The sequence below is a fragment of the Ctenopharyngodon idella genome, chromosome 11, assembly GCF_019924925.1.
Source record: "Ctenopharyngodon idella isolate HZGC_01 chromosome 11, HZGC01, whole genome shotgun sequence".
Classification (NCBI taxonomy): domain Eukaryota; kingdom Metazoa; phylum Chordata; class Actinopteri; order Cypriniformes; family Xenocyprididae; genus Ctenopharyngodon; species Ctenopharyngodon idella.
The window spans coordinates 8,165,689-8,178,550 of NC_067230.1; the positions used below are offsets into that span (position 1 = coordinate 8,165,689).

General features: G+C 36.1%; 1 protein-coding gene across 3 annotated transcripts in view; it reads right to left on the bottom strand.

The window, feature by feature from the left end:
- Positions 1-1,489: 1,489 nt before the first annotated feature.
- rassf5 (Ras association domain family member 5) overlaps positions 1,490-12,862 on the bottom strand; it is a 48,005-nt gene continuing 36,632 nt past the window's right edge. For all 3 annotated transcript variants that reach the window (XM_051913131.1, XM_051913132.1, XM_051913133.1), the window contains 4 exons: positions 5,522-5,632; positions 5,136-5,418; positions 4,932-5,047; positions 1,490-3,829 (listed from right to left, as the gene is read on the bottom strand). In XM_051913131.1, coding sequence (XP_051769091.1) covers positions 3,677-3,829; positions 4,932-5,047; positions 5,136-5,418; positions 5,522-5,632 — 663 coding nt within the window. In that variant the 3' untranslated portion in view covers positions 1,490-3,676. The remainder of the gene's footprint in view (positions 3,830-4,931; positions 5,048-5,135; positions 5,419-5,521; positions 5,633-12,862) is intronic.

Genomic DNA, 12,862 nt, shown 5'->3' on the forward strand with positions numbered 1-12,862 from the left:
GTTTAATGTTGGCTGATCTTATTTGTTCTAGACACAATATAATAGTTGTGACAACATAGTGCATGTCCTTGCTGTCTGTGTACTGCTACACAGTACCATATAAATACATAATGTTAGTATGCAATGTATCTAACAAATTACAACTACTTTAACTGTTTCTTTCAGTTATAAATATTATTTGGATATCTTTTGTAATTGAAGCAAAAAAGTGTTTGCATTTGAACTACATGATTAGGGTTCCCTCTGCTGGTTGTGTATGACAAGTGCAACCATGATCATACTATACTATTATTGATGTAAAACTTTATGTTCTGTAGATAAAAATGATAACTTAAATCAGTCACATAATACAGGACACCAACAGTAATATTTTATGATGCAGAATTTAATATAGACATTAAATTATTGCCATATTGTCCACTATTATAGCACTATATATATAAAACATTTATAGTAAACCACGTTTAAAGGCTTAAAAAAGGAAGAAAAAAAAAGTAATATCATGCATCTAACCTTTTAATATTCATAAAATGTTGTATTCATAATTAAAACGATAGAATTGTTTGTAACTCAAGTTAGTTGCCTCATTTAAATGTACATTGTAAGATTTTTGGATTAAAATATCCAAAAACCACTAGAACAATGTTATATATTTTGTTGACTTGTGTACTTACATTATCTCAAATGTTTCCAAGAATGTTTATATCCAGAGAAATAAGCAATTTTAACCAGGACACTGGCAGTGTTCGTGTGACGCCTATATAATGACATCATACCCGCGTTACTCTCGATTTCCGGTTTTATTTTGTAAAAACCATGGAAACACCAAAGACGTTGTTATGTCATGTTATATAGCTCAACACAGTAAGTCTTATGGTTTAAATCTCGTTTTCTTGATTTACAGTTAGTACCATGTTTTTACCATGCCTAATATCGATTTAGCTTACTGCAGTGTGCAACAAGTGTCTCATAGTGGCCGCCGAGCGAATGCAGAGTAGCATTATAACAACTTTCATCACACAAATATATCTAATACAATAAAAACAGCTGCTTTACCCCACACACGCATGACCGGAAGAAGCACAAGCGGCGACTGCGGCATAATAAAAGTTCTGCTGCTCTTGAGACGTGTCTTTCTCATTAGCAATCGCTCCAGCAGCCTCGTCCTGCTCTACTTCATACTACAGTAATATTAATAATCTCATCCATAAACATGATTTCTACCTGAGTCTTGTCCCGATTTTTTTCCACCAGCTGTAGACGTGAAGACAACAGCTCCCATGAATCCGCGAAATCAAGGCGTCATCAAGCTACGCCTTTGTTTTGAATAAGCGACCTCTAGCGGCTAAAATGTACATATTGTGCCTTTAAAATTAATTTTATTATTTGTAAACTTCTAAATGTTTTTATGTATAATTTAAACTACAGAATTGTTGGCAACCCAAGTTAGTTTCCTCTTTTATTTATTTGTAAATAAAAGACAAATTCATTTCCATGAAAGGGTGACCTTTTATTTAATTCTTGAGTATATTTACAGTTTTATAGACATTTTAAACATTTAATACTCTGAAACAACAAAAAAGATTGCCCGATAGTACTGATTTGTCCACATATTCAAGTTTACACACACTGAAACTGAGCCAAAAAAATAAATTAAACGCGCACACACACGCACACACACACACACACACTCAACATTTTAAACGCTAGTCCCAAAAAGTCCCACATGGACTTAATGACTGACATTGAAAGCACCTGGCTACTGCCACTAAATGTGTGTGAAATCTCTCAAAGTGGAGTTATAGGGCCAGACATCTAGAGCATATGTACAGTACACAGTCAAGATAAGCTACACAGAGACTAAAGGCACTGCCCTTCCGCTTGCTTAAGGGTAGAAGTGAGACTTTCAGTCCACCAGGACGTGTACCCATACAAGATCAAAATATACAGGCCGAGCACATGGGCACAGTGATCCAAATAGAAACGACTCTAAAGTGCCATCACTACTAACATACTGGTCAAAAATTACAACCCGTGGTTCTTTAAGAGATTGGGACTTAAATGTGCTTTTAAGGGAGATGAGAAATGATATATCAGTGCCTGGAACATCAAATTGAAATGCTGACAGTTATTCCACCACCAAATATGGAATACTGCTTCAGTGCTTTCGAATGCTGTTCACAAATAATAAAACTCCCCCAGTGTCAAAAACACATTCAATTCACATGCACCTTCATAATTTTGCAGACCAAAGTATGCACATAAAAAAAAAAAAAAAAAAAAAAAACCTTTTAAATGCAGATTTTCAAAGCAAACAAAAAGAGGGCAAGTTGTTAAATCCATCTCATGTCCCCTGTATAAAATAATATTGACTACTCTACATACTGGCTGACCACTCAGTGGGCTGTTGTGCAAATCACAGACATCCTGACTCCACTTTACATTAGCAGGAAGATCCCTATATTGCCTTGCAAAAAGCTTTGTAATTACAAAATAGGGAACTTGTTCTGTTTTCCTTTGGTGTAATACAGATTGAGATCTTTGTGGTTTGGAGCTTTTCAGAGTGCTGATCTAGGAGATGGCCTTTAATCTAACATGACCTTGTGTATTAAGCTGAAGTGATTCAGAAAAGCTTACCGGATAACCACAACCCACAATCCTCACATCCACCGATGCTCCCTGCACATTAAGAACTAGCAGCACACTTGAGAGACTGAGGTGATTTGTCAGTGCTGAGTGTTTTTAAAAGCTATCATGGGACACCTGAATGGATGAGGGGCCATTCAGCCATTTCACATTTCTCGAGGAGCTCAAAATGTCTGCGTCTGAGCAGCTTCAGCAGCCCAGGTCTATTCAAACTCTTTTTTTTATATAGATGCAGTGGTCAGTGGGTTTTATGACAGCGTTTTTATAGAAATGTGCAGCCATTTTGATAATTTAAATAGAAAGAAAGAGACTCTGTGAGCTGTAGGGTGAAACATTATCACTAATACAGTACAACTGCAGTTATATTAAGAAAATCTCCAGTATAAACAACTATAATTCATAGTTTTTTTTTTACAGTAGCATGTTATAATTGTTTATAAACTGTGTAATTTGATATATGGACAAGGTTACTATTTGTCCTCTGATATCTTGCAGGCATCGTAGTTTCTATAACTTAAGTCTCCCGACTTTCTTTTTGGACAGGAAGTGCTTTTTTTTTTTACTTCCCTCTTTCATATAGATATTCCCTGATAGAGGACATGCGGTAGACACAAGCAGAGAGACGTAAGGGAAAGTCATGCTTTAAGTAACACTTGCAGTAGCAGCAATAGCAGCAGCATATAAAAAGACACGGACAGACAGGGTCGATGTAAAAGAGAAACTGAAATGAAACCCATTCAAATATCAAAAAGCATGACTGCCAGAAACAGACTCCTGGGCATTCAACAGTGTGCCATTTCCAGAGAGAAGGATTATTCTTGAAGTATAATCTTTCAGTTCCAACCTCCTCTTCGTCTTAGTCATGTCTCGATCCTTTTGCCCATCTTTGGGGGTTAAAGGTCATAGAGCCATGCTGAGAGCTTGTACAAAGTCCTGAGTGGAGGTTTTGTGAGTTCGTCTGTTGGGCTACTGGTCCTCCAGGCTGGCCCGGCGTTGGCTCACTGGGGTGAAGGAGGTTCGGTGTCCTATATTAGCCCGGCTTGCCCTCGACCTTACATAGAGCCTGTAGCAACTTCTCCCTGTAGGCAGCGTAACGCTGCTCCACCTGCCGCATACGCTCCTTCTCCTCCTTCTCCAGGATGATGAGGAAGTTCTGCAGCTCCGGGACTGAGAATGCATGCCACTGAGAAAGACACAGAAGAATATGACTTAGTAAGGCCAGACACAGGAAATAATAACCAGAAAAAATTTGTTTATCTGAAATAGAACTGTCTACTGAACATATATGTAAAAATGTTTGCATGGGTTATGTATCATGTTTGAAGGCTTTTATGGCAATTTATTAATACTGTATATATATATATATATATATATATATATATATACACACACTACTATATTATATATTTTGCTTTGTAGAGTTTCAGTGGCAACAAAGGATGAAAACAGGTCATAAATTTATAAAAAAAAAAAAAAAAAAAAAAAAAAAATTATATATATATATATATATATATATATATATATGATTATTATAAATATTTATTTGTATATATGATTATTATAAATATTTATTTGTATATATATATATATATTTGATTATTATAAATAATAATTATTATAAAAAATTATAGCAAGAATTTTGGTTACTGAGTAATATTAATTATCTACATGTACTTACTGCATAATTAAGGTTTGGGTTAATTATGCATAATTTACTGCATAATTTACTAGGGGTTTTTTTTATAGTAAATACATGTAAGATGTGTAACAGGGACACTGTAAAAATAAAGTGCTACCAGAATTTTCTTTTCATAATGATTAATATTTATATATATCATATAATATTTATATATACTGAATATTATATGATATATATGATATAGGTCAAAGTGTCTGAATAATTTTTGGTTCCAAATTTTACTGGTAGTCCACTGTATGAAGAATTTTTGGGTATAAAATGTCAGTTTACTTTATTTTGCTATCCTCACTTACATAAATGAACTAGTGTAAATAAAAATAAATCAAAAATGTCTGAATAATTTTTGGTTTGACTGTATATATATTATATATATATATATATATATACATATATATATTATACTTTTATTTGAATAAAACAATTCTTTTATTAATGAAAATTCTTTTTAATAATGACAAAGTTCAGTTCTCACTGTGTTTAGTTAAATCTTTTCATTTAATAATTCAATTATTTGATGATAATGTTTATTATGTTGGCCAAATATAACAGAAAATGTTACAAATTTAGAGAGAATAGAAAAGCTCACCTCCACTTCACCAGTCTCGTTTTCCTTGAGTACAAACGTCAAGTTCTCTAGATCAGGCCCTGCTAACAGCCTCAAGTATAGTGGGCAGTCTGATAATGGCAACTTCTGGAAAAGATCTGACAAAATAAGCAAACAACACATTAGTATTACATATGATAGCAGTATTATCCATAAAGTATATGTCATCTTCATTTGAACGCTCACCCTGGCTGTCTCGACGGGTCTGGCTGTAGAGGGCAAACTTGCGTGGGTTATCCTGCACCATGAACTTCTTGAGCAGGCCCTGGATGACCTCACTGACCGTGGTGGTACTGCTGATGTGTAGCTGCTTAACGGCATCGCTGGGCAGGTAAAAGGATGCACGGTTATCTGAACTATCAGAAGAGGAACACGTTCCTGGTAACTTCCCGTCCACAGAAAGTACAGTCACGGGCCTGCGCAACTTCAAGTGAACCTTTATGAAACCAGTGTATGTGCCATCTGAGCTCTGAAGGATGAAAAAGCAACTTCAGTCAGGTCATTTCTCACAGTAAAATTCTCAAATTACAACACTTTGAGTGCAAATGCTTTGTTGACAAATCAGTACTCACTAATTTCATTCCATTCTCTGTAACTTTGGAGTTGTAGTCATCTATTTTTGCTTTAATTTCTTCTTCTGTGAGGGATGTTGGCTTGTCTTCCTCTTCCTCTTTCGTGACACTCTAAAACCGAGATAAAAACAGTGAGAGCAAGGTTAAAGGGGAATCTGTCAAACACAGTAGAGGCCTTGTAAAGTATTAATGCGCTGTGGTAGAAAAGACCATCAATATCAACACTACATAAAAGTTGACGTTGTCTCGTGTAGCTAGATACGTTATTAGCATGTGCCATGACGTAACTTGACACAACAGATGGATTGACGTAGAGGTACTGTATTCGTTGTACTCTCTCAACTAACTGATAGTTAATTTTGTTTAGCTAACAGAGAGTTCCCTCTGAGGTAGTTCCTCTGCATTTTTTCTTCTTTTTTTTAATTGACTGCTGGTATTGAGTGTAGTGAACACAAAATATCTCTAAGAGAGGAAGGGAAGATTATACTGCTGAGATTAGAGACACTTACGTGATCAAGATAATCAGCTATCTGCCCTTCACATTATGTGATGTATGGCGCTTATATGACAGACAAACTGCATTCTGCTCAATCTGCATTGAGCGAAACTTTGGAAGATGGGAGATTCTCCACACGGTGTTGAACTTAATATAATGAATCTAATGAATCTAATACTTTTAACTTGAAATATTAAATGAGTTTTGTGGCTTTTAGTCCATGTCTGTCATCTATATGCTTGTACTCCTAGATGTTCACAAAATGAACATTTAGGGGATTGTATATTGAAAATTGACAGTATTTCCAGGAAAACGGTAAAAACAATAATAATAATTGACTTGTGTAGCATTATACAGATTTTTGCCCAATTAAATGCACTTTTAATGCTGTTTCAATAGAACATACTTCAGCTGCACAATTTGAGGTACTATATGTCTTTTGCAACGGAATGGTGCGAGACTAGTTATGTGTCTTCAGCGTCACATGATCCTTCAGAAATCATTGAAATATACTGATTTGGTGCTCAAGAAACATTTCTTATTATTATCAATTTTGTAAACAGTTGTGCAAATTAATACTTTTGTGGAAACCGTGGTACATTTTTTTTCAGGATTTTTTGATGAATAAAGTTAAAAAGAACAGCATTTATTTGAAATATACATCTTTTATACATCTTAATTGTCTTTACTTGCAATTTTTATCAATTTAATGATAATCCTTGCTGAATAAAAGTATTAATTTCCCAAATTATTGAACAGTAATATACATAAACGATATTTCCAGAGGCATTATAATGTGTTGACAATTATAGGTCTGAACATTACTACTACTTTTATTGATCAAACTCCAGAGGGCAATGTCACTCACTGAGTGGTACTACAGACACCACTGTCTGTGTTTGTGTGTGTGTGTGTGTGTGTGTGTGTGTGTGTGTGTGTGTGTGTGTGTGTGTGTGTGTGTGTGTGTGTGTGTGTACAGGAAGACAGTAACAGTTTGAAAGTCTCTTGAGACTTCTTTAAGCAAATCCAGGTTGATCGAGACAGGACTAGTCTATGCAAAGACAATTTTGGCCTCTGAGGAGCGCTTTACCGATCCATAATGATCCATCAATTAACAACAAGTAGAAACACCTTTCATTTGATGTTCTTGTGTGGTTAAATTCCAAAGAATGTGCTATTTCTTCCCCTCTTTTTTTCATAAATTGAACAAAAGAGAATAAAAGAGATGGAAGTAAGGTCTTTTAGAGTGAAATTATGTGAATTACTGTGATTTATTTGTATAATAGAATACATTATCCTATATATAATGTGCAACATTGATAATAGAAATGTTTCATTAACACTAAATCAGCATATTAGAATGATTTCTGAAGGATCATGTGACACTGAAGACTGGAGTAATGATGCTGAAAATTCAGCTTTGCCATCACAGGAATAAATTACATTTTAAAATGTATTAAAATAGAACACAGTTGTTTTAAATTGCAATAATATTTCACAATATTACTGTTTTACTGTATTTTTGATAAAATAAATCCATCTTGTCTTCCAAATATCTAAAATGACCACTGATATGACAAACCCTTGGTCACACATTTCCCTTAATGTGCAGTGATACTGCAAAAGGAATGATGACATAACATGTGACCTGGCTAAATGCTCCATCATTTCCAGTGACAGACAGAAATGGTCCTCATCGAGGGGTTTTCTAGGGGGAGTGACATCCAGTGCAGTTGCTGAGCAAGCCTTAGCAACAAAGATTCTGTCAGAGGTATTTTTAGCTACTGGCTGCATCCCCTGTAATACACGCAAAGTGAGTTTCTTTCTTCTTTTTCTGGGACGAAAGAATAAGAATGAAAAAAGCAAGATCATTTATTCATGGAGATCCCTGGGGCATCAGCATGGCAGCTCTATGTCTCATTGAGCAGAAAGAGACCCACTCATACACACATGAACACACAAACATTAAGCCTGAGCGGAGAATTAACTTCTGCCCGGCCCACACACTGCCTGTTACGGACCAGTTTAATGGGCGGAAAAGTTCAGAAATCTTCTCAAATGAGACAGAAGCAAGACATCTTGTTATGAAAGACGAAATCTGCAGACAGGAAATGTGCAATACAGCTGCACTAGTGTTGTTGCGTCTTGTGGTATGTGGTGGCACGAAAGAAATGCTAAAATGAAGCGACACAAAATCTTCAGTGAGGGGTAATATGATTTACATTCACACAGAAGGGTAAAATAGCTAAAATATATATTTTGGTCATTTATTTTATTTATATTTGATTATATACTGTAAATCATAATGTTTATGTATTTCATGATATATTTTTTTTCTTAATATTTCTGCCATTGTTGCCATTTAGTATTAAAATGATTAATGCAACAAGTAAAATATAGTAAAATCTACTTTTTTGAAACTGATATTACTATTTATTTTTAAATAAGAGATGCCATTAAAACATTTGTTTCAACACTCACATACTTGCAATTTATGAGACGAGGAAGGATCACAAAACAAACAGTCTTAAGGAAACTTAAAGGCAAAGAAAACAAACCACTCTGTCTATCTGGCACTGTAACATCCTAGTCAGAGATCTGTGAAGAGAAGCTTTCAGAATTATCTCATGGCCTGTGCAATCGCTCATGCAATTTACATCACACCCACTTCTTCAAATTTCTCTTTATCAGTTCTGTATTGTGTGGTGTAGAGACAATGTTCAATTGTGTGAGACTGTGCAGAAACACATAAGCACATTTGTGTCATAGTTCAACCCCAGAATCAAAGGAAAAAAAAGAAAATTATACTTTGTATGCATGGTGTAATTATTTTCATGACAATTAAATTTAAAGGGCCCTATCATACACCTGGTGCAATGCGGTGCCAGGCGCGATGCAAGTGTTTTTTGCTAGTTTCATCCCAATGGCGTTATCATTTTCACGTCGTGCGCCATATTGTTTAAATAGCAAATGCATTTGCACCCATTTGTGCGCCCATGGGCGTGCTGGTCTGAAAACGAGGTGTGTTCAGGCGCATTATTGGCGCATTGCTATTTTGAGGCAACTGAAATAGACTGCGCCATTGACCAACTGAAACCTGGTCTAAAGTCAATGTCGCAATTTTTTTTTTGTTATTTAAAGAGCGTGTTAGTAATATGTGCCTATAGGCAGGTGCACAATGTGCGTACACTCTTCTTATTACACACACAGGGACATGCAGCAGCACGCAAACATGCCAATTATTAAAAATAAAAGGATTACAATGTAAAAGATTATTATTGTGTGCATAAAGATAAAAATGCTTTGGTGGAATCCGGCGAATAGCGAATCCACCATGGCGAGAGCGCAACTGGCTTTTAAAGGGAATGGGAGATAAGACTCTGATTGGTTTATAGCACGTTACGCCCAAAACACACCCATGACTCATTAAGAGAATAGGGAGAACCCTTTTAGACCATGTGCCGGGCGAGCCGACGTTTTTTCCCATCTGGCAAAAGTGGATTCGGACACGCCCTAAGTGCACTTGCGCCATGCATATTTTATATATTAAATATTTTATACTCAAGATATTTTCTTCATATATGAAATATGTTCTTTATGCAAAATATACACCTAACTTTGTTTTGATTTTGGGGTGAAATATGATGACATGTACTAAATCAACCAATCTGGAGATCTGATCTTCTCTATCAATGTCGACAATCAAAGACACTATGTCGATTTTTGCGGCATCCTTATTCTTCTCCCACTGACTTGAATCCCTTGGTGCACAGAACCAAAATCTCTCAGGAATTCCTGTATTTGTGACCAGAGGACTGTAAGCTGCTAAATATATCTACCTCCCTCCCTTCCTTACATCCAAAGCAGAGAAAGTGGCCTTTTGGAACAATGGGGCAACACAATGGAGACCAGTTTGAATGTTCGTTCTGCTCCTGATGGTCTTATTTAGAAATATTGTGTGTGTTTGACCACACATACATCTACGCAGCATCCAAAAGCAATCCAATCTTGGCCATCATATCCCATCATCATTTTGAGTGTAAGTATATGAATGAGCCTTGATCTTCTCTTGTAACACTGGGGAAGGTAAGAATCCTTATAGTTAGAATCAGAGAGTAAAGAAGTGTGATTGTAGGTGTATTCATGGAGAAAGTGTGTAAGAGTGTATGTGACAGTGCTGTGTGGGATCTCTCCTGTCGATTCACTCAGCTCACAGTATCTGCTGTCACTTAAAAAGCTGACCCATATCTGAGCTACACCTGCACGAGTAAACCACCTCCCTTAGACATACCTCATCACTAAAGGTAAAAACTAAACCCTGATCAGTTAGCTTGGAAAACCATCAATCGAAATACTCATTTTTAAAAAGGATCTATGTTATAAACGTCTTCAGCTGCAGACGCATCACTTCCCTCCAGGTTTGAGACAGTAAATTGCCTGAATTGAAAAAGCTGTGAATCACACCATATCAGATTTTGGCAGTGAGAGAACAGAGGTGACATCAAATGCAACCCGGATATCCTGCTAATGCATGAAAAGCACCGTGCTGCAGACAACATATTTTTCTAGAACGATCCTTGTGGTGAACCAAAAATGTCTAGCAAAATATTATTTTGTTCTACAAACCAAAATGTCAGTTATATAATTCAAAATACATGCATCAAATGTAAAAAGTTTAGAATAATTATGATTTTTTTTTTATGTTTTTGAAAGAAGTCTCTTATATGCTCACCAATGCTTCATTTATTTAATCAAAATACAGTAAAAACTGTTATACTGTGAAAATTTATTATAATCTATAATAACTGTTTTCTATTTTAATATATTTAAAATTTAACTTGCTCATGTGATGGCAAAGCTGATTGTTCAGCATATTATTCAGCATAATATAAAAACATAATCCATATAAAATCTAAGTCCAATATAATATTTTGTATTATACATTTAGTTTGTTTTACTTTGTTAAACAGGGTTAGGGAACAACAGCTAAGCTTACTTCAAGCAATTAAACAGAGAAAACCTACCTAACCTGTATTAAGGTCATGTGAAGCACATTTGAGCAATATTGAAGAATGATTTTCATTGTTAAATGCTCCAGGCTGTTCTTTAAATCAAAAATGAGAGTTAAACAAACAGAGGAAAGAAAGTCACTGAAGGCCCAAGTGGAGGGTGTTACCATGTACATAAACAAAGGTGCCTTGGGGCATGATCAACTTACAGAGCCTACATGACACGAGAGAAAAGGGCACGGCTGTAAATGCTATCAGAGTGTCATCTCAAAGTCATCACTGCATGTCAAGCAGGTGTCCTTAAGCGCAGCACACGGCTACTCAGACTGATTAGGGAACACAATGCCCTTAGTGTCAGTTTCAGGCAACATGCAAGTCATATACGTCTGCACCTGCCGAGTGGCCTCAAACCAATAATCTAATTCTGTTGCACGGTTTGGTTATCAACGTGAGAACTGTACTAACACAACATACAGGAAGTGAGAGTTGCAAGTGTTAGCCAACATCAGTTCTAGGGAAGCCTGATGTTCAGAAGTAGTCTCTTTTCTCAGTGTGAGTGACTGCTAATGTATTGCTAATGTACTTTAATGCACTGGTTTCAGCAGCAGTCAAATCAGCCATAGTCAGACACAGGTAAGCAAACAGGAGACTATATATAGAAAGATAAAGGGTTCCCCTGCACATGGTTGCATGCATGATTTTTAACAGCTACAGCCGGTTGTTTTGGCTTTTACTGCCTAGTTTATGTGGGTTGTCTTAGGCTACGTCTACATTAATCCGAATACATTTGAAAATGCCGTTTTCGTTTCAAAATGCTCCCTGTCCACACTAGTGTTTTCAAGCGTTTTCCAAAAGTTGCTCATCCAGACTGAAATATCTGAAAATGCTTAAATCACCTTACTGTGATTTGCATATGCATAATAACACCTCATGAGATGATACTGAGAGAGCAGACATAATAAAGTTCTCACGCTATTCTTATGGAACGATTGTTTGATTAGCAAAGTATCCCACCACTCACTGTTGCGTCCATGGTTGCACTCAAAATCATATGGCCTAAAACACAATTGTCAGCATGTTTTGGACAGCAATTGTGAGTAAATGATCTTTGCAGGAATATAATATGAAGATTCTACAAAGGAACATTTCTCTTTAGCGACACTATGAACGTAAATAGCAGGCACAACAATGCTAGATATCTATGGGTCCAATATGCGTCACATGACTAAACATGCATCATCATTTTGAATACCTCCATTTTCACAGTCCACACTACAATGTGAAAAAGGCATTTTCAAATGTATCCACTTTGGAGAGTTTTTCCAAAAAGCTCCATCTTTGTTGACAAAAACGTCTTAGGAAGGCCAAAATGCAGAGAAAAAGATGCACTTTCAAACGAAAAGTATTAGCGTGGACAAGGCCTAAACAATATATGTAAGCAATACGGTACGAGAGGCTGTGCTGTATCGTGAATAACTCACAGCTGAAGGGCGTTGTTAGGAGTGGAGTACTTTTATAAAACGGTTACCACACAATACAAAATATTAAAGACAAAAATATGTATCAATGCAACTTTCACGAAGTAAAGTTTCACTAAAAGCCTTCCTTCCGCTGGAAAATATAGTCCCTGACTGTGAACAGCAACAGAAGTTACATTATTACGCCATTAGATGGCGACAAATACTGTCTTTATAAGTGTGTCAGTCAGTAGCGAAGACTTTTACATTGAAAAGACTGAATTGTTGTGAGCACGGAACAAGACGCAACTGACAAATGCTTTGACTAGCGCTGTCAGTCACGGGAAAACCCCTTAACTGTTAAAAGGACAAGATAATA